Raw genomic sequence first — 26,802 nt, forward strand, 5'->3', positions numbered from 1 at the left:
ACCTTAGGAGGAAACTACAATTTAGTACGAAGGACCGCCTTATCAGCATGAAAAATAAGGTCGGGGGAATCACACTGCAGAGCTGAGAGCTCAGACACTCTGCAAGCGGAAGAAATGGCAACATGAAACAAAACTTTCCAAGATAACAGTTTTATATCAACAACATACATTGGCTCAAACGGGGCCTGCAGCAAAAATTTAAGAACAAAATTAAGGCTCCACGGGGAAGCAACAGGTTTAAACACAGGCCTAATTCTAACCAGGGCCTGTACAAAGGATTGAACATCTGGTACGTCTGCCAGACGTTTGTGCAAAAGGATAGATAATGCAGAAATCTAACCCCTTAGAGTACTAACCAATAAACCCTTATCCAGTCCATCCTGAAGAAAAGACAAAATCGGTGGAAACCTCACCCGGCTCCAGGAGAACCAATAAAGATATTTACGCCATATCTCATGGTAAATCTTGCGGGTAACCGGTTTTCAAGCCTGAATCATAGTTTCAATGACCGCTTCAGAAAAAACATTTTTAGTAAAAACTAGGCGTTCAATCTCCAAGCAGTTAGCTTCAGAGAATCTAGGCTTGGATGGAGGAAATGACCCTGAAGAAGGTCTTTCCTTTGAGGTAACCTCCAAGGAGGTAGAGATGACATCCTCACTAGATCTGCGAACCAGATCCTGTGAGGCCAAGTCGTAACTAATAGTATCACCGATACTCTCTCCTGTTTGATATGAGCAATGACTTGTGGAAGGAAAGCAAACGGAGGAAACAGATAAGCCAGAGAAAACCTCCAAGGAACCGCTAGAGCATCTATCAGAAAGGCCTGAGGATCTCTTGACCTGGAACCGTACTTTGGAACCTTGGCATTTTGGTGCAACGACATCAGATCCATCTCTGGAACCCCCCACTTGAGAGATATCTGAGAGATAACATCCGGATGGAGAGTCTACTCCCCGAGATGAAAGGTCTGTCTGCTCAGAAAATCTGCTTCCCAGTTGTCCACTCCTAGATTGGGGATGGCAGAATGTGAGTCGTCTGCTTCAGGGCTAAGGAACTCTGAGTCCCTCTCTGGTGGTTGATGTAAGCCACTGATGTGATGTTGTCCGATTGAAATCTTATAAACAAGACAAACGACAGTTGAGGCCATGCTGATAAGGCACTGAAGATAGCTCATAACTCCAAGATGTTTATGGGAAGAAAAGACTCTTCCTGAGCCCACAGGCCCTGAGCCTTTAGAGGGCCCCAAGCAGCTCCCCAGCCTGATAGGCTGGCGTCTGTAATCGCAATTTCCCAGGAAGGTCTCAGAAAACAAGTGCCCCGAGACAGATGTCCCTGTGACACCCACCACGAGAGAGTCTCTTGTTAGAGGGTCCAGATTTATCCTCTGAGATAAATCCGAATGATCACTGTTCCATTGACGGAGCATACAAAGCTGCATCGGTCATAGATGGAACCGAGCAAAAGGAATGATGTCCATGGATGCCACCATCAGACCAATCACCTCCATGCATTGGGCCACAGATGGACAAAAAGCATACTGGAGAGAAAGGCAAGAAGCAAGAAGCTTGTATTTCCTGACCTCCGTCAGAAAAATCTTCATGGACAGGGAATCTATTATAGTCCCTAGGAAACACACTTTGGTAGATGGAACAAGATAACTTTTCTCCAAATTTACCTTTCACCCATGGGAATGTAGAAAAGACAACAGCATCTCTGTATGAGATTGGGCTAGTTGAAAAGATGACGCCTGAACCAAGATGTCGTCTAGATAAGGCGTTACAGCAATTCCCTGGGATGTGATCACAGCCATTAGCGCCCCCAGAACCTTTGTGAATATTCTGGGAGCCGTGGCCAGACCAAATGGAAGTGCAACAATTTGGAAGTGCTTGACTAGAAATGCTAACCTCAGATACTGATGGTGTTCCCTCTGAATGGGAACATGAAGGTATGCATCCTTCAGGTCTAGAAGGAAGAATTGAACAAATAATTTCCATCTTGAAGGACGGAACCCTGAGGAATTTGTTGAGACATTTGAGGTCTACAATGGACCAAAAAGTTCCCTCCTTTTTGGGAACCCCAAAACATTTGAAAAGAATCCTAGACCCTGTTCTGCTAGAGGGACAGGAAAAATAACTCCCAGAGACTATAGGTCTTTTACACAGTTTAAGAAGGTTTCCTTTATTTGGTTTGAGGACAGTCTTGACAGGAAAAATCTGCCCCTTGGAGGGCAAGACTTGAATCCCATTCTGTAACCCTGGGATACTATGTCCACCGCACAAGGGTCTGGGATATCTCGTATCCAGCTTAATGAAAAAGAGAAAGCCTGCCCCTCACTAGATCCACACTGGAATCGGGGGTGGAACCATCTTGCTGATTTAGAGTCAGCAGAAGGGTTCTTGTTTTGTTTTCTCTTTTTCCAGGGCCGGTTGGATTTCCAAGAAGATCTGGGTTGAGCTGGTTTATAAGAGGAGGACTTTTGTCCCTTAAGGCTACGAAAGAAATGAACATTTTTCTTGTCCCGAGGTAGGAAAGATCCCTTTCCACTTGCGATCTCTGAAATGATCTCTGCCAGACCAGGTCCAGAGTTTTTCTCTTGTAAGGTAAAGCCAAAAGCTTGGCCTTAGAAGAGACATCGGCTGACCAAGATTTTAACCACAGAGCCCTGCGGGCTAGAGCCGTGAAGCTAGACATCTTAGCTCCCAGACGAATTGTCTGCATATTGGTATCACGGATAAAAGTAGTGGCCAATTTGAGAGCTTTGATACTATCTTGGATCTCCTCTACTGTAGTTTCCTCTGAAATAAGATCAGACAATGCACTGCACCAATAATATGCAGCTACTGCAACCGTAGCAATATTCGCTGCTGGTTGCCATTGTAATCCTTGATAGATATACATCTTTTTTTAAGTAAGCTTCTAGCTTTTTGTCCATTGGGTCCTTAAAAGAAATATACAGTGGGGCAAAAAAGTATTTAGTTAGCCACCAATTGTGCAAGTTCTCCCACTTAAGAAGATGAGAGAGGCCTTTAATTTTCATCATAGGTATACCTCAACTATGAGAGACAAAATGTGGAAACAAATCCAGACAATCACATTGTCTGATTTGGAAAGAATTTATTTGCATATTATGGTGGAAAATAAGTATTTGGTCACCTACAAACAAGCAAGATTTCTGGCTCTCACAGACTTGTATCTTCTTCTTTAAGAGGCTCCTCTGTCCTCCAATCATTACATGTATTAATGGCACCTGTTTGAACTTGTTATCAGTATAAAAGACACCTGTCCACAACCTAAAACAGTCACACTCCAAACTCCACTATGGTGAAGACCAAAGAGCTGTCGAAGGACACCAGAAACAAAATTGTAGACCTGCACCAGGCTGGGAAGACTGAATCTGCAATAGGCAAGTAGCTTGGTGTGAAGAAATCAACTGTGGGAGCAATAATTAGAAAATGAAAGACATACAAGACCACTGATAATCTCCCTCGATCTGGTGCTCCACGCAAGATCTCACCCCGTGGGGTCAAAATGATCCCAAGAACGGTGAGCAAACATCCCAGAACCACACAGGGGGACCTAGTGAATGACCTGCAGAGAGCTGGGACTAATGTAACAAAGGCTACCATCAGTAACACACTACGCTGCCAGGTACTCAGATCCTGCAGTGCCAGACGTGTCCCCCTGCTTAAGCCAGTACATGTCCGGGCCCGTCTGAAGTATGCTAGAGAGCATTTGGATGATCCAGAAGTGGATTGGGAGAATGTCATATGGTCAGATGAAACCAAAGTAGAACTGTTTGGTAGAAACACAACTCGTTTGGAGGAGAGAGAATGCTGAGTTGCAACCAAAGAACACCATACCTACAGGGAAGAGCATGGGGATGGCAACATCATGCTTTGGGGCCGTTTCTCTGCAAAGGAACAGGATGACTTATCCGTGTACATGAAAGAATGAATGGGGCCATGTATCGTGAGATTTTGAGTGCAAACCTCTTTCCATCAGCAAGGGCATTGAAGATGAAACATGGCTGGGACTTTCAGCATGACAATGATCCCAAACACACCGCCCGGGCAACGAAGGAGTGGCTTTGCAAGAAGCATTTCAAGGTGCAGGAGTGCCCTAGCCAGTCTCCACATTTCAACCCCATAGAAAACCTTTGGAGGGAGTTGAAAGTCCGTGTTGCCCAGCGACAGCCCCAAAACATCACTGCTCTAGAGGAGATCTGCATGCAGGAATGGGCCAACATACCAGCAACAGTGTGTGACAACCTTGTGAAGACTTACAGAAAATGTTTGACCTCTGTCATTGCCAACAAAGGATATATAACAAAGTATTGAAATGAACTTTTGATATTGACCAAATACTTATTTTCCACCATAATTTGCAAATAAATTCTTTCCAAATCAGATAATGTGATTGTCTGGATTTGTTTCCACATTTTGTCTCTCATAGGTGAGGTATACCTATGATGAAAATTACAGGCCTCTCTCTTCTTCTAGCTGGAGAACTTGCACAATTGGTGGCTGACTAAATACTTTTTTGCCCCACTGTATATATATATATATATATATATATATATATATATATATATATATATATATACACACACATACACACAGTGGATATAAAAAAGTCTACACACCCCTGTTAAAATGTCAGGTTTCTGTGATGTAAAAAAACTAGTCAAAGATAAATCATTTCAGAACTATTTCCACCTTTAATGTGACCTATAAACTACACAACTCAATTTAAAAACAAACTGAAATCTTTAAGGTGGTGGGAAGTAAACAAAAAAAAAAACTAAAATAATGTGGTTGCATAACTGGGGATGTAGCTGTGTTCAAAATAAAGCAATCACATTCAAAACCATGTTAAATAAGAGTCATTACACACCTGCCATAATTTAAAGTGCCTCTGATTAACCCTGAATAAAGTTCAGCTGTTCTAGTAGGTCTTTCTTGACATTTTCTTAGTTCTGCCTACACAAAAGTCATGGTCCACAGAGAGCTTCCAAAGCATCAGAGGGATCTCATTGTTAAAAGGTATCAGTCAGGAGAAGGGCACAAAAGAATTCCCAAGGCATTAGATATACCATGGAACACAGTGAAGACAGTCATCATCAAGTGGAGAACATATGGCACAACAGTGACATTACCAAGAACTGGATGTCCCTCCAAAATTGATGAAAAGACGAGAAGAAAACTGGTCTGGGAGGCTACCAAGAGGTCTACATCAACATTAAAGGAGCTGCAGGAATATCTGGCAAGTACTGGCTGTGTAGTACATGTGACAACAATCTCCCGCATTCTTCATATGTTTGGGCTTTGGGGTAGACGGCAAGACGGAAGTCTTTTTTTTACGAAGAAAAACATCCAAGCCCAGCAAAATTGAGCAAAAACACATCTGCGGTCTCCCAAAAGCATGTGAGAAAAGGTGTTATGGTCTGATGAAACCAAGGTTGAACTTTTTGGCAATAATTCCAAAAGATATGTTTGGCGCAAAAACAACACCGCACATCACCAAAAGAACACCATACCCACAGTGAAGAGTGGTGGTGGCAGCATCATGCTTTGGAGCTGTTTTTCTTCAGCTGGAACTGGGGCCTTATTCAAGGTAGAGGGAATTATGAACAGTTCCAAATACCAGTCAATATTGGAACAAAACCTTCAGGCTTCTGCTAGAAAGCTGAACATGAAGAACTTTGACCCAAAGCATACATCCAAATCAACAAAGGAATAGCTTTACCAGTAGAAGATTAAAGTTTTGGAATAGCCCAGCCAGAGCCCAGACCTGAATCCAATCGAAAATCTGTGGGGTGATCTGAAGAGGGCTGTGCACAGGAGATGCCCTCGCATTCTGACAGATTTAGAGTGTTTTTGCAAAGAAGAGTGGGCAAATCTTGCCAAGTCAAGATGTGCCATGCTGATAGACTCATACCCAAAAAGAATGAGTGCTGTAATAAAATCAAAAGTTGCATCAACAAAGTATTAGTTTAAGGGTGTGCACACTTATACAACCATATTATTTTATTTTTACTTCCCTTCAACTAAAAGATTTCAGTTTGTTTTTCAATTGAGTTGCATAGTTTATAGGTCACATTAAAGGTGGAAATGATTTATCTTTGTCTCAAATTTTTACATCACAGAAACCTGCCATTTTAACAGGGGTGTGTAGACTGTTTATATCCACTATATATATATATATATATATATATATATATATATATATATATATATATATATATATATATATATACATACACACACACACACATACTATATATTCCTCTATAGGAATGGCAGTTCTCTTAGCAAAAGTAGAAATAGCTCCTTCTACTTTAGTAACAGTGTGCCATGAGTCACGAATAGTCAGCAACAGGAAACATCTTCTTAAAAACAGGGAAAGGGGAAAAAGGAACCCCTGGCTTATCCCAATCCTGAGCAATAATTTCAGACATCTTCCTTGGGACAGGAAACACATCCTCAGAAGATGGGGAATCATAAACTCTATCCAACTTTGTGGGGTTGACAGCAACCGAAGGTTCAGAGTTGTCTAAAGTAGCTAGAACCACCTTCAATAGTAACCCAGAGGTGTTCAAGCTTAAAGGGACAGTCAACCCAAAAAAACAAATTATGCTTACCTGATAATTTCATTTTCATCGAGGGGAGGAGAGTCCACGGCTTCATTCATTACTGTTGAAAATTAAGAACTTGGCCACCAGGAGGAGGCAAAGACACCCCAGCCAAATGCTTAAATGCCTCCCATACACACAGTGGATATAAAAAAGTCTACACACCCCTGTTAAAATGTCAGGTTTCTGTGATGTAAAAAAACTAGTCAAAGATAAATCATTTCAGAACTATTTCCACCTTTAATGTGACCTATAAACTACACAACTCAATTTAAAAACAAACTGAAATCTTTAAGGTGGTGGGAAGTAAACAAAAAAAAAACTAAAATGGGGGGGCGGAGCTAGCCACTGATCTGACTAGACGTGTGCACACTGAGCTCCGTGAAATAAATTTCTAAAAGAGATTTATAAAGTACTAATTTCGGTTTAACCTAAAGATAAAATCATCCACTTCTGCTGCTGGACATTACTGTAATGCAGAGTGACCTCTTTTATACACCCTTTTAGCAGCCGATAACCATCGCAGAAGGGGACACCTATAGAGGGACGAGTGGTCCCGCTACCCGCTAAGGAGAGTGCAGACGGGTGTTAACGACAACTTGAGGAGTTTATGGTTCCCTCACCGGACTTTCTGCAGTCATCCGGACTAGCCTGATTAGATACAACTATCCTCTCTGCCTCCGCTGCCACTCGTTTGTGAACCGCGGTCCACACAGCAGCCCCTCACCTCTGGCGGCAGCTGTTTCCTAACTCCGGAGGGTCGGGGCTCCGCTCCGGAGTTGCGGCCTTCCCTCACACCAACTAGCATCGAACACCTGCCGACGCTGACTGACTTCGCTCCGGAGGATCGGGGACCCGCTCCGGAGCACTCAGCTGTAGCCAGTTCCTGTGGGAGGAAGAACGGATTACTAGCCTCGGGACTTACTTGGAAGTCTTGAGATACATACCCGCATACCTCCAGTACCAGTCGGATTCAAGAGAGGGCTCAGAACGCCGAGATTCTCAGCGGCCAACAAGTTCTTGCCGTGCGGTGGATCCGGTAGCCACTTTGGAAGACTGCCCATTACCGGAGCTGGTGTTGCTCACGTCTTGGCCCCTACTGTGACCCGGGGGACCCGGGAACGGCCCTCACAGGCCGCATCATCTAAGTTCCGATTTGGCGCGAATGATCGCCATTTTGAGGCCTATACGGGGGACTCACCAGTGTTCTCTGCAGAGAGCATCTTGTCACAAGCGGAGTGTGAGGTAAGCGTACATGCCTGGCCACAACTCCATACACTGCTCTCATAAGCATAGCTAGTCCGTGGATGGTTAGGACTTAAACGGCTCCATTGCAAGCATAATTTATAGTACAAGCAAGCTGCAGGCAGGTCTGAATCACGTACTGCCAGCTGGATCTACTGAATAAAACTCTCAGACACTAGCTCTGATATTTAATACTTGCTTCCTTTGCCTGTAAGCCCACAGAGCTAGATTAAACTACCTTGCTGTCAAGGCAGGGTACTGACACCCCATATTTTACATAACATTCTGCCATCTAGCAGACAGATTACCTAACAGTAACTGAACTCAAGCCTACATTCAGAGCAATAGCTTGGGACACTAAGTGATATTTCCATACAGCTGCTACGTCAGCCAAATGTTCTCTGTTGCAAACAGAGTGGAGTGTAACTTTCTTCAGTGTATTGCTGTATATGTGTGCTGTCTCTATTTATGGTTTAAGAGTACTGATTATGTACAATAATCTCACTACACACCTTCTCCTTTTTAGACTCTAAGATACCCCTCACAACTGGTACAACATACTGACAACCTTTTAGAGCCCACACTGCACTCCCCCTACTGTAACATACCTTCTGAAATCTTATTTCCAGAAGAACATCATCTTCACCTACACTCCTGAACTAACAATTTAAGGACTTAATAGCAGGGTATCTTATCCACCCCTGCTCAATATTCCGCTGAGTTACACTGTCTGTTAATTCTCTCTGGCACCTCTCCCTTTCCGGTCCAGCCAGTCTGGGCTGGTCACTTCCCTTCTCCTTTTTCCCTTCTATATAGTCGTATCCCACCACTCCCTGGGGTGCCAGTGACTCACATACTTGCATTTATATGTTGGGACCGAAGGGTTCAATTACTACCTATTATTTGATGCTGTAACAAAATGTCATAAATATAGAAAGTGTTATTGACCCCTGCTCCGCAGTCTAGCAATACATATCAGACCTAGTAAACTTTACTGTACGGTGCTTTATACTTTTCAGATTGTTTTCAGAGCGCTCTATAACAGAAGGTTGGTGTTAATTTTTAACCTACAGACATACCTAACAGTCTTAACACAATGCCCCATGGGCCCAGACGTCAGGGGAAACCCTCCACTAACACTCAGAAGACTGTTTATGATCATTTTACTCAATCAGGAAAGGAATCTAACCCTGTCACCAACGAGGAGATGAGCGACCCTGAGTCGATCGATGCTGAATCTCATTCCAGTGTGCGCTCAGAAGCGCCATCACATCATTACATTACTAAGGCTACCCTACAACATATGTTGGCCAGTCAAACACGCTCTATCACCCAGGAAATTCAACGGTCCTCTGCGGAACTGAAAAAGGAAATCTCAGAGATTGGAGAAAGAGTTGAAGCACTAGAGCGGAAACAGGATGATCTAGCAGTAGACCAATCAAACCTGCTCACTTACTCTGAAACCCTAGCAGATCAGATGACTCAACTTGAATTTAAAATGGCAGACATTGAAGACAGATCTCGCAGAAATAATATCCGGTTTAGGGGCATCCCAGAAACCGTAGAAAATACTCATCTCCAACCCTACCTAAAGGAGCTGTTTACAGTACTCGTGGGCACCCCAGATGGACACACTGATACAATGGAGAGAGCCCATAGAGCTTTAAGATCACGACTTGCTCCTGCCGACAAACCAAGAGATGTAATTGTCTGCTTTCACAGCTACATATATAAAGACAAACTTATGCAAGCAGCCTTCAAAAGACCGCCTATGCCAGAAAAATTCAAGGATGTTCAACTCCTGCCTGACCTTTCAACTCATACACTACAGTACCGTAAAACCTTTCAACAAATTACTCTGACACTCAGGAAGGCTAATATTAAATACAGGTGGGGCCATCCCACAAACCTAGTGGTCACCAGAAATAACCAGAGCCACACAATTAACTCCATACCTCAAGGTATGGCTCTCCTGGCCACATGGGGCCTACACCAGGAACAACCTCCACCGTTACAGCCAACTTACCCAAAGCTGAGAGCTTCGGCTCCCGAATGGTCTATTAAAGAGCAAAGAGCCAAGAAACCTAAAACTAACCCACCGTAAAAACACGTCTGGTAGCCTTTAACGGAACTTACCTAGACTTTATTTAACCTGGAAGTTTGACCTGTCTCCAACAGATCATAACTGAGACTGAGTTAAAGTTTAAAAAGTTTACTATTAGATAGTACAATTAAGTTATGTGTTTGATTGTTATTTTAAGGTTGTTGTCTTAATTTAAGTATTGCACATATGTAATAGCAAGTTAATTTACAATGATTACTGCGGAGCAGGGTCCATTCCAAAGACCCCTGTTTCTGTTAGCTTCTCGCCCCCCCACAGGCAGCCCACACTAGGGCTCCACCATAGCGAACTATTTTCGCTAACTTTTCTTTACTCTATCTGTTGTCTATTTCCCTCCCCCTATCCTCCCCACCTACACTAACTCTCATTATTAAAAGACCTGACCTACTCCCCATACCTCCCTATGCCACCCCTCAAAATACTAACCCATAATGTAAGAGGCCTAAACTCCCCACATAAGCGTAGCCTTTTAGCTAGATCACTCAAATTCCATAACCCTGACGTAGCATTCCTTCAGGAGACACATTGGTCGTCAGACAATCCTCCTTGCACAATATCTAAACACTACACTGTCCTCGAATACACCTCTTTTTCAAAAAAAGCCAGAGGTACGGCAATTTTAATCCATAAAAGAATAGCTTACGAACCAATCCAAGTCCTAAAAGACCCCCAATCTAGATTTCTCATTCTAACATGTAAGCTAGACCATACTGATCATACCTTAGTTTCTATCTATCTACCTAACTCACATCAGCCTAGATACCTCAAACGGATCCTACACACAGTTGACCGGATAAAAATAGGCAGAGTCTTGCTAGCGGGGGACTTCAACATGACTTGGGATCCAGCACTAGACAGAAAAAGAACTACCCGGACAAAACACACCACCCCTCCTGCTCAACTCTCCCAAAAGTTCAGACAAATTATTACCCACTTCTGCTACTTCGATGTATGGCGTTCACTTCATGCTAGAGATAGAGACTACACTCACTTCTCATTCCCTCATAAAACATACTCCAGACTCGATTATGTTTTTTGCTCAGCAGAAACCCTTGACCAAGTCAAACATTCTAACATCTCCCTATGCCCATGGTCTGATCATGACCTAGTTTCAGTAACTCTCCGCTCAGCGGAGCGACACAATGTGAAGCCTTCATGGCGCCTCCCGCATGACATCCTACAGGATGCTGCATTTAAGGAAACCTTGAGAAAAGACATAACCTTCTACTGCCAAACTAACGACAATAATCAGGTCAGAGACGACACACTATGGGGGGCGGCAAAGGCCACCTTTAGAGGTCTCATAATTAAAAAACAAGCTCATCTTAAAAAACTATCTGGCCTACCCCTTTCCAAATCTCATATTGAATTGCGTCGACTAGAACTCCTAAATAGAAGTACACCCTCAGATGAAACCACAGCTCAAATTATACAGATTAAAAACCATATTAACCAACTAGAGCTAAAACGCACCCAGGCTAACTTATTTAAACTGAAACAGATTACTTACCATAAGAGTAACAAAGCAGATACACTACTAGCAAATAAACTTAAAAACAGGGCGAGTACCTCAAGAATTCACCAGATTCAATTTGAGAACCAGACATACCGCAAACCCTCAGACATTGGTACTTGTTTTGAGAAATTCTACTCAAACCTGTACAATCTAGAAAAAAATGCAAGCGACAAACTAACTCCTGTTGACAAAATATGCTCCTTCCTTCGCAGCTTAAATCTCCCCTCATTGTCGCCTGACGACCAAGAAACACTCTCATCCCCCTTCACCTCTAAGGAAATCAAACACGTAATAAAGCATCTAAAACCTTTCAAAACTCCGGGTCCAGATGGCTACTCAGCAGCCTTCTACAAAACATACACAAACAAACTAACCCCACTACTCTTAAGATTTTTTAACCACGCTAGAGAACAGGGTAGGTTTAGTCAGGAATTCTTGGAAGCAACGGTGATTACTATTCCTAAGCCCCAAAAAGACCCATCCTTATGCTCCAATTACAGGCCAATCTCCCTGATTAATTTAGACATTAAAATTTATGCTAAATTATTTGCTACACGCATCTCTAAATTACTCCCGAAACTCATAAACTTAGATCAAGTAGGATTTATCCCTCACCGCGAGGGACCAGACAATACTAGACGTCTCCTAAACATCTGCACTGAATCCACCAGACTAAATAGGCCATTCTCTGTCATCTCATTGGATGCAGAGAAGGCTTTTGACCGCGTTAGATGGTCCTACTTATGGGAAGCTCTTAAAATCTTTGGTTTCCCAGATCAAATTATCAAAGCGATACAGGCTGTTTACTCCACTCCCACAGCAGTAGTTAGAGGCCTAGGCTTTGCCTCACCCCCCTTCCCAATATCTAATGGCACCAGACAAGGGTGTCCACTCTCACCCCTTCTTTTTGCCCTGGCAGTCGAGCCACTAGCAGAACAAATCAGACAAGATAAAAAAATTGATGGCATTCGCCTACATGGCACTCACAAAATTGCACTCTTTGCAGACGACATTACTATATTCTCATCAGACCCCCTATCTTCATTCCCGAGACTAATAGAAATCTTAAACTCCTTTGGAGACATGTCACTCTACAAATTAAATCTAGATAAAACAGAAATCTTTACCTGGGGAATTCCACAGAACACAGTTGACACCCTCAGGGTCCAATACAGAGTACATTGCGTCAATAACTTCATCTCCCACTTAGGTGTTAAGATATCGAACAATATCCCTCAGATGATCAAAGACAACTACCTGCCCCTTTTAACCGAACTGCGTACCCTGAAAGACAAATGGGACTATACTCACATCTCATGGATAGGTAGGTTAACAGCCCTTAAGATGTCTTTTCTACCTAAAATTACTTATTTATTTAGATGTCTTCCTCTCCGTATCCCGGGATATCTCCTTCACCAATTTCAGAGTGAATTTACAAAATATATATGGCAGCACAAACCCCCCAGAGTGGCGCACAAAATCCTTCAAAGCCCCCTTAGTAGAGGAGGTATAGCCTCCCCATCAATAACTAGGTATTATGAAGGAGCCATGCTCACCCACATCTCACAATGGGGTGCTAAAGACTCCCCTAGTAAATGGAAAACCATAGAACAAGCCTCCCTCCCAAATCATATATTTTTACCCGACTTAATTTGGATTCCTGCCCACCTAAGACGTACCACAGACATTAGCAATAACATAATACGAGAATGCCTCGCCATGTGGGACAAGCTTAGACACTATCCACACATCGCCCCACATCCTTCACCTATTACTCCCTTGACAGGTCTCCTACGAGGCTTACCTGACTCTCATCCTTATGGCTGGACTAGAATTGGAATACAAACAGTAGCTGACCTTTGGGTTACTTCACCAACCCCGCGTTTCATGACACTCTCAGAAATAAAGGCTGGCTCCAATTTACCCAGGTACATGACATACGAATACACAAGACTAAAGAGCTTTCTTACTAGTTGGGGATTTCAACCTGAGTTACACCGACCCCGTACACTCTGGGAAACGACTTGGCAACAAGGTAACAAACTACACAGACCATTATCAATGCATTACACCTTAATAGGAAACACAGACCCTGAGAATAAACTTCCTCACTTACTCACTTGGGAATCAGTTCTGAACCTGACTCTGCCCCCACAAGTATGGCAACATGTAATTTCCCTCACTAAAAAAGCACTGCACTGTGTCACACTCTTCGAAACATATTACAAACTCTTAACGAACTGGTACCTTACCCCTGCGAGACTTAATAAAATGTTTGTCTCTACCTCTCCCCTATGCTGGCATAATTGTGGCAAAAAAGGAGACTCTCTACACATATGGTGGGAATGCCCTAAGTTAAAACCCTTATGGAGTACCTGCTTCCGTACGCTAGGGAGATTAGGCATAACACTTCCTATAACTCCTTCTAATGCCCTCTTACACATAGGCATTACTAAATTACCTAAACACCAAGCATATCTAGCAATCTATTTGCTAACAGCTACTAAAGCGACAATAGCCAAGGCATGGAAAACTGAGACGCCCCCAAAATGGTCATGCATCCTAAACTATATGGCATACATCTACAATATGGAGAAACCTATCTTTTACTCTCTAAATAATTCAGACCTATTTGAATTAGTGTGGGCAGATTGGCAATCTAACCACACCACTACTTGGGCCCCGAACACTAGAGTAAACACATACTAGGTAACCCTCTCCAAGTACCATCCGCATATGAACCAAATCTCTGTCTCTAACAACTACCCTTCCTTTCCTCTCTCCCCAGTCCCTCCCCCCCACCCCAGTTAACCCACCCCATCTGACTTGAGCTATATTTCGTTCACTTTTTCATTTTAGGAACACATTCTAACCTGACATATTTTTAGTGTTCCAATTTTTCTGTTCATACTTTCTGTAGGAGCCTACGTGCTCCAAATCATTTAATATGTCACTGTTGTATTTGAGAAATCTTTACTAATAAAAATTTGAAAATTTAAAAAAAAAAAAAAAAAAAAAAAAACTAAAATAATGTGGTTGCATAACTGGGGATGTAGCTGTGTTCAAAATAAAGCAATCACATTCAAAACCATGTTAAATAAGAGTCATTACACACCTGCCATAATTTAAAGTGCCTCTGATTAACCCTGAATAAAGTTCAGCTGTTCTAGTAGGTCTTTCTTGACATTTTCTTAGTTCTGCCTACACAAAAGTCATGGTCCACAGAGAGCTTCCAAAGCATCAGAGGGATCTCATTGTTAAAAGGTATCAGTCAGGAGAAGGGCACAAAAGAATTCCCAAGGCATTAGATATACCATGGAACACAGTGAAGACAGTCATCATCAAGTGGAGAACATATGGCACAACAGTGACATTACCAAGAACTGGATGTCCCTCCAAAATTGATGAAAAGACGAGAAGAAAACTGGTCTGGGAGGCTACCAAGAGGTCTACATCAACATTAAAGGAGCTGCAGGAATATCTGGCAAGTACTGGCTGTGTAGTACATGTGACAACAATCTCCCGCATTCTTCATATGTTTGGGCTTTGGGGTAGACGGCAAGACGGAAGTCTTTTTTTTACGAAGAAAAACATCCAAGCCCAGCAAAATTGAGCAAAAACACATCTGCGGTCTCCCAAAAGCATGTGAGAAAAGGTGTTATGGTCTGATGAAACCAAGGTTGAACTTTTTGGCAATAATTCCAAAAGATATGTTTGGCGCAAAAACAACACCGCACATCACCAAAAGAACACCATACCCACAGTGAAGAGTGGTGGTGGCAGCATCATGCTTTGGAGCTGTTTTTCTTCAGCTGGAACTGGGGCCTTATTCAAGGTAGAGGGAATTATGAACAGTTCCAAATACCAGTCAATATTGGAACAAAACCTTCAGGCTTCTGCTAGAAAGCTGAACATGAAGAACTTTGACCCAAAGCATACATCCAAATCAACAAAGGAATAGCTTTACCAGTAGAAGATTAAAGTTTTGGAATAGCCCAGCCAGAGCCCAGAGTGTTTTTGCAAAGAAGAGTGGGCAAATCTTGCCAAGTCAAGATGTGCCATGCTGATAGACTCATACCCAAAAAGAATGAGTGCTGTAATAAAATCAAAAGTTGCATCAACAAAGTATTAGTTTAAGGGTGTGCACACTTATACAACCATATTATTTTATTTTTACTTCCCTTCAACTAAAAGATTTCAGTTTGTTTTTCAATTGAGTTGCATAGTTTATAGGTCACATTAAAGGTGGAAAAAGTTCTGAAATGATTTATCTTTGTCTCAAATTTTTACATCACAGAAACCTGCCATTTTAACAGGGGTGTGTAGACTGTTTATATCCACTATATATATATATATATATATATATATACACACACATACTATATATTCCTCTATAGGAATGGCAGTTCTCTTAGCAAAAGTAGAAATAGCTCCTTCTACTTTAGTAACAGTGTGCCATGAGTCACGAATAGAGTCAGCAACAGGAAACATCTTCTTAAAAACAGGGAAAGGGGAAAAAGGAACCCCTGGCTTATCCCAATCCTGAGCAATAATTTCAGACATCTTCCTTGGGACAGGAAACACATCCTCAGAAGATGGGGAATCAAAAACTCTATCCAACTTTGTGGGGTTGACAGCAACCGAAGGTTCAGAGTTGTCTAAAGTAGCTAGAACCACCTTCAATAGTAACCCGGAGGTGTTCAAGCTTAAAGGGACAGTCAACCCAAAAAAACATAAATTATGCTTACCTGATAATTTCATTTTCATCGAGGGGAGGAGAGTCCACGGCTTCATTCATTACTGTTGAAAATTAAGAACTTGGCCACCAGGAGGAGGCAAAGACACCCCAGCCAAATGCTTAAATGCCTCCCCCACTTCCCTCATCCCCCAGTCATTCTGCTGAAAGAACAAGGAAACAGTAGGAGAAATAGGGTATAAATGGTGCCAGAAGATAAATGAAATAGGTCCGCCCACTGGAGACACGGGAGGGAGCCGTGGACTCTCCTCCCCTCGATGGAAACAAAATTATCAGGTAAGCATAATTTATGTTTTCCATCTAAAGGGGTGGAGAGTCCACGGCTTCATTCATTACTGTTGGGAACATATACCCAAGCTCTAAAGGACATTGAATGAAACCGGGAGGAAAAGGTGGACCCTAATCTGAGGGCACCACAGACTGCAAAACCTTTCTCCCTAAAACAGCTGCAGCAGAAGCAAAAACGTCACATTTGAAAAACTTTGTATAAGTGTGTAAGGAGGACCAGGTAGGCGCCTTACAAAATTGCTCCATAGAGGCTTCATTCATGAAGGCCCAAGAAGAAGCCACAGTTCTAGTTGAATGAGCTGTAATCCTCTGAGGAGGCTTATGTCCGGCTGACTCATAGGCCAAGCCAATCAAGCTCCTCAACCAAAAGGACAAAGAAGTAGAAGAGGCTCTATGCCCCTTGCACTTCAAAGAATACACCACAAAAAGAGATGTAGACTTCCTGAAATCCTTTGTAGCCTGAAAATAGAACTTCAGGGCCCGAACCGCATCCAGATTATGAAGTAACCCTCTCCTTGGAAGAAGAAGGGTTAGGACACAAAGAAGAAACCACTATCCCCTGATTGATGTTCCGGTTAGACACCAACTTGGGGAGAAAACCCAAACCAGTGCGAAGCACAGCCTGGTCCGCATGAAAAACCAGAAAAGGCGGCTCACATTGCAAGGTCGCCAGTTCAGATACTCTGCGTGCCGGTGCAATGCCCAACAGGAAGAGAACCTTCCAGGACAGAATTTTAATGCCAATAGAATGCATAGGCTCAAACGGAACCCTCTGAAAAAACCTTAAGGACCAAGTTTAAGCTCCATGGGGGAGCAGACTGTCTAAAGACAGGCCTGATTCTAGACAGAGTCTGAACAAAGGATTGGATGTCAGGGAGCTCAGCAAGTCTCCTATGCAATAAGACTGACAATGCCGAAATCTATCCCTTTAAGGAACTAGCGGCAAGACCCTTCTCCAAACCGTCTTGGAGAAAGGATAGAATCATGGATACCTTCATCTTATGCTAAGGATATCCATGCTTCTCAGAACAAGACAAGTAAGTCCTCCACACATTATGGTAGATGCGACGAGTGACTGGCCTCCTTGCCTGAATGAGAGTATCAATCACACATTCTGAAAAGCCTCTCTTGGCTAAGACTAGACGTTCAAGTTCCACGCAGTCAGCCTCAGAGAATCGAGATTATGATGATGAAAGGGGCCATGTTCCAGCAGATCCCTGTGACAGGGTAACCTCCACGCGGAGAGGATGACATCCCCACCAGAGGAAGCAACTCTTGAAGGGAACCAGGTCCCAGAGGAACGGACAAAGTCTGAAAGGTATCAAGAAGAGAACCAAAGCAGGAACAAGTCCAAGGACAATTCCAGAGCCTTAGAAGGCCAAACCGCCCAAAGCTGCAGTAAAAAGGCGCTAAACCCCCAATCCTCCCAAGAGAGGAAAGAAGCTCTAGGCCCCGAGGAAACCGGAGCAAAAAGAGTGACGCAGCGGAACTCCACTGACCCGGTCAATCAGATTGAAGGCTGAATAAAGACTGACACAATCCTTCCTGCCATACGGATCCTTTTAGAGAGCTTAGCTGTATTTATAAAGAAAAACAAGAAAACACACAAATAATAATTGTGAGCACTCAGCGCCCCACCGGACCAGCCAGGCAGGTGAAACGTGTCTGAATAAGCCACAGGACAGAAGATCTGAATCCCAGCAGCACCACCCGCAGCTGGAGTCATAACTGTCAAGCTGCCTAAATCCTCCCTCAGAAGGGAAGGTAAAACAGACAAACATAGGACTAACGTGTCCCTTAACAAACTTCCGAATAAGAAACCAGAGAGAATCGATCCCAGAAGTTCCGAAGGAAACACATAATCGAAAATAAAAGGCATCCTAACCAGATAAAAGAAAATATAAGGTTAACCCGTAGGTTAACACCCAGGAAGAAAACAGGCATTCCCGCAGGACCAGCCAAACGGAAGCCTGATCCTCCAACAAAAAACTGGGAAAGACCTCAATAAGCAGACAGTTTGGAGATTACGTCATCCCTCATGTCTAATGAGGTGAGCCATTCGAAGTAGAATACTGCTGATTCCCGTATTATTAAGGATAGGATCCTATAATAACTCAAAAACGTGTGAGTAAAACGCAAAGACGCGCTATTCTGTAACGAAAGGCACAACACTCAGGAACAGCTGCACCCGCAGGGAACTGCATAGGCCCACCCAAGGCCGGTAGACCCGGGACAATCGGGCATAAGCACAAACTCAAATAAACGTCTGGACTTTGCAGACGCATAATCGCCAAAAATATGTGAAAGCGAAAATGACCTGCAACCTCCGGGGGGAACAAGCCGCCCTGTAAGGAGGGATAGACATAATCTGGGTTACCCACATGTGTAGTAGCTGGGAGCGGTAGAGAACTCGCCTCTCGAAGGACAGAAACCCCTGGAGGCAGATGGCTCAACAGACCCCTGATTCCCCGAGCCTGAGGAACAGTGCACTCCTAATACGGCATATCGAACATAACTGATTGACCTGTGTCAACAGGGCCAATTCGCATTCTTCACAAGTCGAAGAATATGATTCTGAAATTTGAACAGACTCAGCATCAGAATCCTCCATAACTAGATAGAGCATTAAATAATATGGACTAAAGAAAAAACTTAAATGACACCTGACACCAACAATGGCTGGGGAACTCACCATCTCCTAGAACCAGACACTAGCAGACTCTAGTAAACACGTCAAGTCACAAGGTAAACCGTACAGTCCAAAAAGCACGTCCAACCATAAGGTTGCGTCACTACCAAAAGGCCTTTATGTTCTAGCCAAGAGCCCAGTTAACACTACACATAAGCAGATTGGATCACATAACAAACATGATTAAAAAAAACCCTGTGCAATAATCCCCCTCGATTATTATATATATTATATTAACCCTCAATTCCAAGATATCAAAAGAGCCTCACTGAGGCCCTATAAATATACTTAATAAGTTCCGCAAGATAGTTCCTTACGGGAAACAAAAAGTTACATTACATTCTGATGAAGTAAAATGAAACAATCTTACCAGAATCTATGCCGTGAAACAGGAACATGGCCCTTCAAGTGTGATGAATAGTAGCAGCGCCTCCGCCATGGACTTTAAAGAAGAAAACAGGCAGCGAAGCGAAGTTCGATAACTCCGATTGCTAGTGGAGCTGTTAATATAAGTCGGGATGGTTTTGCAGAAAGACTCTTCCTGCATCTCCAGACTCTAACTTTCATCCAGGCCCTCACTGAGAGTCTGATAGGATTACTTAAAGCTCCCGTCCGATGTCGAAGAGTATTACCCTCCATAAGAGACAAAACAAACTTCTGACACTTCTCTGCCAACCTCCTGGGGCGAAAGGCAAAGAAATGGGGGATGAGGGAAGTGAGTGGAGTATTTAAGCCTTTGGCTGGGGTGTCTTTGCCTCCTCCTGGTGGCCAGGGTCTTATTTCCCAAAACTAATGAATACAGCTGTGGACTCTTTCCATTTAGGAAGAAAACCGCATTACCGTTTCCAAGAAGCAGGGCTGCCAAAAGTAAAAGTATCCTACTAAGCCCTAAACATCCGAAAGCCTCAAACATTGCCTTATTGTAATTAATAAAGACTGTCTCTTACGATAAAATCTCACATCCCAGCCAAATGAGAGAACTCTGTCCCTCAAATCTCATACATCATAAATATAAAATAAACTAATTTCATGTATCATGTGCCAAAAAAATGTCCCCATATGAATCTTATTAATAAACAAGTATTATTATGTGTCATAGATAACAAAAAGGGATCTGGAAGGAGGGTTAAGCTCATAAGTGTTGCTGTCCTTCTGTACCTAGAAGGCAAAGGCATTTACCTTAGATCCAACTGCATAATAGATACTGATCCTCAAGGTGTGGCAGGCACTACACTCCCTGTCATGGGCCTGTAGGAAAAGAAAGAACAGAATAACCAACTCGTGCTTTCCACAAAGGGGTAGCAAAGTTTTAAAAGTAAAGGAAATACTTCCTTGCCACCTTTTAACTGCTAAAAGCCACCACTACCCTTACTAAAGAAATTGATGTGGACACAGCTAGACCCCAATCCTTGCTTGCAGGGAAAAGTACCCATAAAAGGATTAATTTCTTCAGACACCAACTTCGCACAACCTCCATTGACAGAGGCAAAGAGAATAACTGGGGGTTATGGGTAAGGCAGTTACACTTAACAGCTTTTCTGGGGTGCTCTTTGCCTCCTCCTGCTAGTCAGGAGTTGAATATTTCACTAGTAATTGGAATGACATTGTGGACTCTCCATGTCATAGGAACGAAATATATATTCTGACCCTAGGCTATATATATTAAAAAAGAAGACCCATCAGAAGGAGGCAAAGGACAGGTCCCTGCGACTACTGTGGAAGGCTTGAGACTAATTTTCCCTTGAGGTTTAAAAATAAAAAAGTCACTACCCAACCTCCATACAACCCTCTGACAATGCACTGCACTCTGAAGTGGAGTGGGCCTCAACTCAGTATGAGAACCCCTCTCAATGAAGAACAACAAGCACATCTTCATTCTTTACTTTCCTCAAGCAGATGCAAAGACAAAACTGATTCATCTGTGAGGAGGGAAGGGTTTTATAGAGATCTTGAGATTTTGGAATCTTTGAGTCCTCCTGGTGGCAGGGAAGAGTAATTCCCAGAAGTAATGAATTGTGGATTTTCACCACCTGTATAAAAGAAACATCATTATTTTTGACAGTTTTCAATGCAAGTAATAAGGCGCTAGAGATAACTGCACTAGCTATAACTATCCCCATACACATGTACAGGTAAGAATCCACCATTACAAGATGACTGCCGAACTGCAGAGAGAAGATGGAAAAAGGTGCCCAAACTTTGCTCCTTTAGCGCACCCTGTGCTACAGGAGAGTGGTAAGGGCATTTTCCGATAATAAAGCTCAGGTATAAGTGAAAGGTCTGAGTTAAAGTCTCCAGTAGTACTAGAGAGAATTAAAGCTGGTATCAGTATTCTTAAAGTGACAGTATTCATAATATAGAGATGTATTTAAAGTGCCCAAACTGCTTCATGTAAGCTATGTGTGTGTATGTCCCCAAGCTTTATAAATCATGTGTACATGTTCATGCTAATAGCCGGTGGGCTGTGATGGTGCATGATACTTCCCTATTAGCACCTTTGTCTACTATTCTTACCTCAGCTGCAGATGTTTGCTTCCAGTAGACAGGATTATCTGAGGCAGTGTAAGCACAGTGTCAAGGGATTTTACAAGGATAAGTCCACATTCACTGCCTTGCTGAAACTCCTGCAATCCCTTCTGTCCTTTGTAGACACTTTGAGTATGAGAACAGTTAGAGAACCCCTATCAACTGTGTAGACTAGTAATTCAGAATTCCCCTCACTCCATCTTGAAGGCAACAAATTAACTGGGACATTCTGGGATAGTGGGAGGTATTAAAGCTCTGGGATATAGGTGGGGTTTTGCCTCACCTTAGTGGACTGGAGCAAAATCACACATGTAATGATCTTGTGGACTCTCACTATCTTATAAAAGAAAAACATAGATAGCTAGGTGGAGACTGTTTAAAAGATTTAAAAAAAAAAATATATATATATATATTTAAAAAAGCAAAATGTTAAGCTTGAACAATCAGAGACTAACCTAACACTAGTAAGTTGTAGCCTTATATATGAGTAAATTAACAACAGTGCATAATTGCAAATTTATACTATCTATAAATGCTGAGATATGCACTATCACCATATTTTAACCCTTTTATAACACTTTATATACAGGGAGTGCAGAATTATTAGGCAAATGAGTATTTTGACCACATCATCCTCTTTATGCATGTTGTCTTACTCCAAGCTGTATAGGCTTGAAAGCCTAATACCAATTAAGCATATTAGGTGATGTGCATCTCTGTAATGAGAAGGGGTGTGGTCTAATGACATCAACACCCTATATCAGGTGTGCATAATTATTAGGCAACTTCCTTTCCTTTGGCAAAATGGGTCAAAAGAAGGACTTGACAGGCTCAGAAAAGTCAAAAATAGTGAGATATCTTGCAGAGGGATGCAGCACTCTTAAAATTGCAAAGCTTCTGAAGCGTGATCATCGAACAATCAAGCGTTTCATTCAAAATAGTCAACAGGGTCGCAAGAATCGTGTGGAAAAACCAAGGCGCAAAATAACTGCCCATGAACTGAGAAAAGTCAAGCGTGCAGCTGCCAAGATGCCACTTGCCACCAGTTTGGCCATATTTCAGAGCTGCAACATCACTGGAGTGCCCAAAAGCACAAGGTGTGCAATACTCAGAGACATGGCCAAGGTAAGAAAGGCTGAAAGACGACCACCACTGAACAAGACACACAAGCTGAAACGTCAAGACTGGGCCAAGAAATATCTCAAGACTGATTTTTCTAAGGTTTTATGGACTGATGAAATTAGAGTGAGTCTTGATGGGCCAGATGGATGGGCCCATGGCTGGATTGGTAAAGGGCAGAGAGCTCCAGTCCGACTCAGACGCCAGCAAGGTGGAGGTGGAGTACTGGTTTGGGCTGGTATCATCAAAGATGAGCTTGTGGGGCCTTTTCGGGTTGAGGATGGAGTCAAGCTCAACTCCCAGTCCTACTGCCAGTTTCTGGAAGACACCTTCTTCAAGCAGTGGTACAGGAAGAAGTCTGCATCCTTCAAGAAAAACATGATTTTCATGCAGGACAATGCTCCATCACACGCGTCCAAGTACTCCACAGCGTGGCTGGCAAGAAAGGGTATAAAAGAAGAAAATCTAATGACATGGCCTCCTTGTTCACCTGATCTGAACCCCATTGAGAACCTGTGGTCCATCATCAAATGTGAGATTTACAAGGAGGGAAAACAGTACACCTCTCTGAACAGTGTCTGGGAGACTGTGGTTGCTGCTGCACGCAATGTTGATGGTGAACAGATCAAAACACTGACAGAATCCATGGATGGCAGGCTTTTGAGTGTCCTTGCAAAGAAAGGTGGCTATATTGGTCACTGATTTGTTTTTGTTTTGTTTTTGAATGTCAGAAATGTATATTTGTGAATGTTGAGATGTTATATTGGTTTCACTGGTAAAAATAAATAATTGAAATGGGTATATATTTGTTTTTTGTTAAGTTGCCTAATAATTATGCACAGTAATAGTCATCTGCACACACAGATATCCCCCTAAAATAGCTATAACTAAAAACAAACTAAAAACTACTTCCAAAACTTTTCAGCTTTGATATTAATGAGTTTTTTGGGTTCATTGAGAACATGGTTGTTGTTGTTCAATAATAAAATTAATCCTCAAAAATACAACTTGCCTAATAATTCTGTACTCCCTGTACAGTATAGATGCATAAAACAAAAATCTAGAAGTATAGACCCTTGAAATTTTTAATACAGCAAAGGCTATTTTTAGATTCCCTGTAAGAAAGTAAATCAAATAGAATGCTACATTTATCCATTTGATCATTTTTTTAAATATTTCTTTGGTTTGCCTTTTCAGTTAAAGAAATTATATATAAAAAAAAATTAAAATACATACCAAGATAACTGCAAAACTCGCTGTCCAACAAATGTAGCAACGTACTCAACTGAACTAGTTGTGTCTTCATTCCCTGCATCTGCTCTTCAAAATTCTGATGCTGGTTAACAGAAAATACTTTTAATGTATAATACTCTAAATAACACTTACAATTGATATTATTTCCAAAGCACCAGTTATACATGAAGTCAGGCTGTCAACAGAAAAGCACACATTACAAAAGAAGTCCAAAATATATTCTAGATTAGAAAGAAAGATAGAAAGACAAATAGAAAGAAAGATAGAAAGATAAAAATGATCAGATAGATGATAGAAAGAAAGAAAGAACTATAGACAGATGAAAGATACATTGATCAGATAGATAAAAAAATGGTTTTAAAAAATGCAAGTTTGAAACTCCTAGTATAATTGATGTACAGTAGATAAAGATGTCCAAAATCTCATATTTTTGTTTCCTTGCTATATGATCTTTTAAATAGCTGCTTAGCAGAATAATGTGCATTTAGTACAAAGAAAGCATGGGCCGCAAGACCATGAGAGAATACACATATAGCACTCTTGTAGTCATCTGTGACACTTAATGTGTATATATTGAGTAAGAGGATGACTACAAGAGTGCTATATGTGTATTCTCTCATGGTCTTTCGGCCCATGCTTTCTTTGTAATGTAAACAATACACAGCACCATTCACCCTGCGGTTATATGGAATAAAAACCAGCAATCTATATAGGGTGTAGTCACAAGAACTGATAAGGCAGTGCCATTGAAACCCTTTCTTGCTTCATAATGTGCATTTAGTATTGCTTTTTGTTATTGTTATCTTCTGCTACTTTGGCTCGTTATAAAGCTTGAACTTTTTTTTAACACCCAACAATAACCCAGTTTTTTTTTAACCTTTTTTAAATCAAAACTGGCTGCCATGACAACCATAAAACAACAGGTTAGCACTGGAATGTAGTGAAAGGCAGATTTAAACATGGCAGCACCCATGACTAGGGGGAGGTGGGGAATAACCTCAATACTATGCCTATAAAATGCATTTAGGGCCAGATTACGAGTGGAGAGCAAACGTTTGCACATGAAAGATAAGGGGTTTATAGTTGGTGTTTGCATGTGGCGGGTTTATCGCTCGAATTAAAGGGACAGTCTACACCAGAATATTTATTGTTTTAAAAGATAGATAATCCCTTTATTACCCATTCCCCAGTTTTGCATAAGCAACACAGTTATATTTATATACTTTTTACCTCTGTGATTATCTTGTATCTAAGCCTCTGCAAACTGCCCCATTATTTCAGTTCTTTTGACAGACTTGCAGTTTAGCCAGTCAGTGCTGGCTCCCAGGTAACTTCACGTACATGAGCACAGTGTTATCTATATGAAACACAAGAACTAACACCCTCTAGTGGTGAAAAACTGTTAAAAAGCATTCTGAAAAGAGGTGGCCTTCAAGGTCTAAGAAATTAGCATATGAACCTCCTAGGTTAAGCTTTCAACTAAGAATACAAAGAGAACAAAGAAAAATTGGTGATAAAAGTAAATTGGAAAATTGTTTAAAATTACATGCCCTATCTGAATCATTAAAGTTTATTTTGGACTAGACTGTCCTGCTTAAGGGCAATTCAAGTTAATGCTCGTCGGGTTAGCGTGTCTTCAGAGCTCTGGTTAACTAAACAGAAAAGTGTCACAAAACACATCAAAAATAAATTTCAAAGTACAAGTACACTCATAATAACACCATCTAATAAAAAAAATATTAAAAACAATATTGCACACACAAGTTATAAGGGCTCAGTTAAGGTCTCAGTTATTAGAGAAAAAAAGGCAGCCAAAGGGCTTTAACAAAGAGATACATGCAATGCCCTGCTATAATATTGTCACCCTTGGTAATTATGAGCAAAGAAGGCTGTGAAAATTTGTCTTTGTTTAACCTTTTGACCTTTTGTTAAAAAAATATAAAAAATATTCTGCTACAATATTGGGCTCTCCTCTTCAGTTCACCCCACAGGCTTTCTATGGGGTTCAAGTGAGGGGACTGGGATGGCCATGGCAGGATTGCCTTGATTTTGTGGTAAGTAAACCATTTTTGTGTTGATTTTGATGTGTGTTTTGGATCATTGTCCTGCTGGAAGATCTAACCACGGCACATTTAAAGCTTTCTGGCAGAGGCAGGCAGGTGCTTATTTAATATCTGTTCATATGATGCAACGCATCCTAACAAAATGTTCAGGTCCTCTGGCAGAAAAATAGCCCCAAAACATTAAAGGGACATGAAACACAAATATTTTCAGTTTACTTCTATTATCAAATTTGCTTCATTCTCTTGGTATCATTTGTTGAATATAGACATCCACACAGAGAGTAAAGACTGCAAACTTGTTAGCGCATGTAGATAAACTTGGCACCTTGCAGTACGTAAGTAATCATTCAGAAACCCCAAGTATACTTAATGAGTGTTTCAGTTCAGGTGCAAGATAGTATATGCCAGACTCAGTATAAACACGGCGTGTAGACTCTTACCATTTCAAATGCCAGCTTTAAACAGGCTCACGCTCATAACCTGTTAATCCACAGAAAAATACTCCAGCTGCCCAAATACCTGGTATTCACAATGTATATACAATGTATCCAAACCCCAAATTGTAGCGGTATACTCACCTGGGATGGATAGCC

General features: G+C 41.8%; 1 protein-coding gene across 1 annotated transcript in view; it reads right to left on the bottom strand.

Moving 5' to 3' along the window:
• TBC1D15 (TBC1 domain family member 15) overlaps nt 1–26,802 on the bottom strand; it is a 903,088-nt gene that overhangs the window by 290,407 nt on the left and 585,879 nt on the right. Inside the window, exon 15 of the mRNA XM_053719215.1 lies at nt 24,129–24,228. Coding sequence (XP_053575190.1) covers nt 24,129–24,228 — 100 coding nt within the window. The remainder of the gene's footprint in view (nt 1–24,128; nt 24,229–26,802) is intronic.

Source organism: Bombina bombina, chromosome 6, assembly GCF_027579735.1.
Source record: "Bombina bombina isolate aBomBom1 chromosome 6, aBomBom1.pri, whole genome shotgun sequence".
Lineage (NCBI taxonomy): Eukaryota > Metazoa > Chordata > Amphibia > Anura > Bombinatoridae > Bombina > Bombina bombina.